Source organism: Egretta garzetta, unplaced genomic scaffold (assembly GCF_000687185.1).
Source record: "Egretta garzetta isolate BGI_Z169 unplaced genomic scaffold, ASM68718v1 scaffold1461, whole genome shotgun sequence".
Taxonomy (NCBI): Eukaryota; Metazoa; Chordata; class Aves; order Pelecaniformes; family Ardeidae; genus Egretta; species Egretta garzetta.
The window spans coordinates 15986-16308 of NW_009258521.1; the positions used below are offsets into that span (position 1 = coordinate 15986).

General features: G+C 67.8%; 1 protein-coding gene across 1 annotated transcript in view; it reads right to left on the reverse strand.

Moving 5' to 3' along the window:
* LOC104132692 (cadherin EGF LAG seven-pass G-type receptor 2-like) overlaps positions 1-323 on the reverse strand; it is a gene marked incomplete at its 3' end in the record, with an annotated part of 21538 nt that overhangs the window by 11597 nt on the left and 9618 nt on the right. Inside the window, 1 exon segment of the mRNA XM_035901690.1 lies at positions 182-320. Within this exon segment, the coding sequence (XP_035757583.1) occupies positions 182-320 (139 nt within the window).

The following is a 323-nucleotide window of genomic DNA, read 5'->3' on the forward strand; positions in this document are numbered from 1 at the left end:
CCCCAGGGACCCCCCCCCCATAGGGACTTCAAGAGACCCCAAGGGACACCTCACCCACCCATCTCCTCACCCATGGGGACCACAAATGGACCCCCAATCCTCCCTCTTGGATACCCCAAGGGACCCCAAGGGCCCCCCCCAGCCATGGGGGACCCCAAGAGACACACACACCCCCCCTTACTTCTTGCTGCCGGACTGGGTGCCCTGGGCGGCGCAGGAGTAGTTGCCCAGGACAGGGCCGAACCGGAGGGCCATGCCGGTGTCGCAGTCGTCCACTGTCACCACGGCCACCTTCTGCTCCGAGGGGCCCTGGGGCAGCCCCG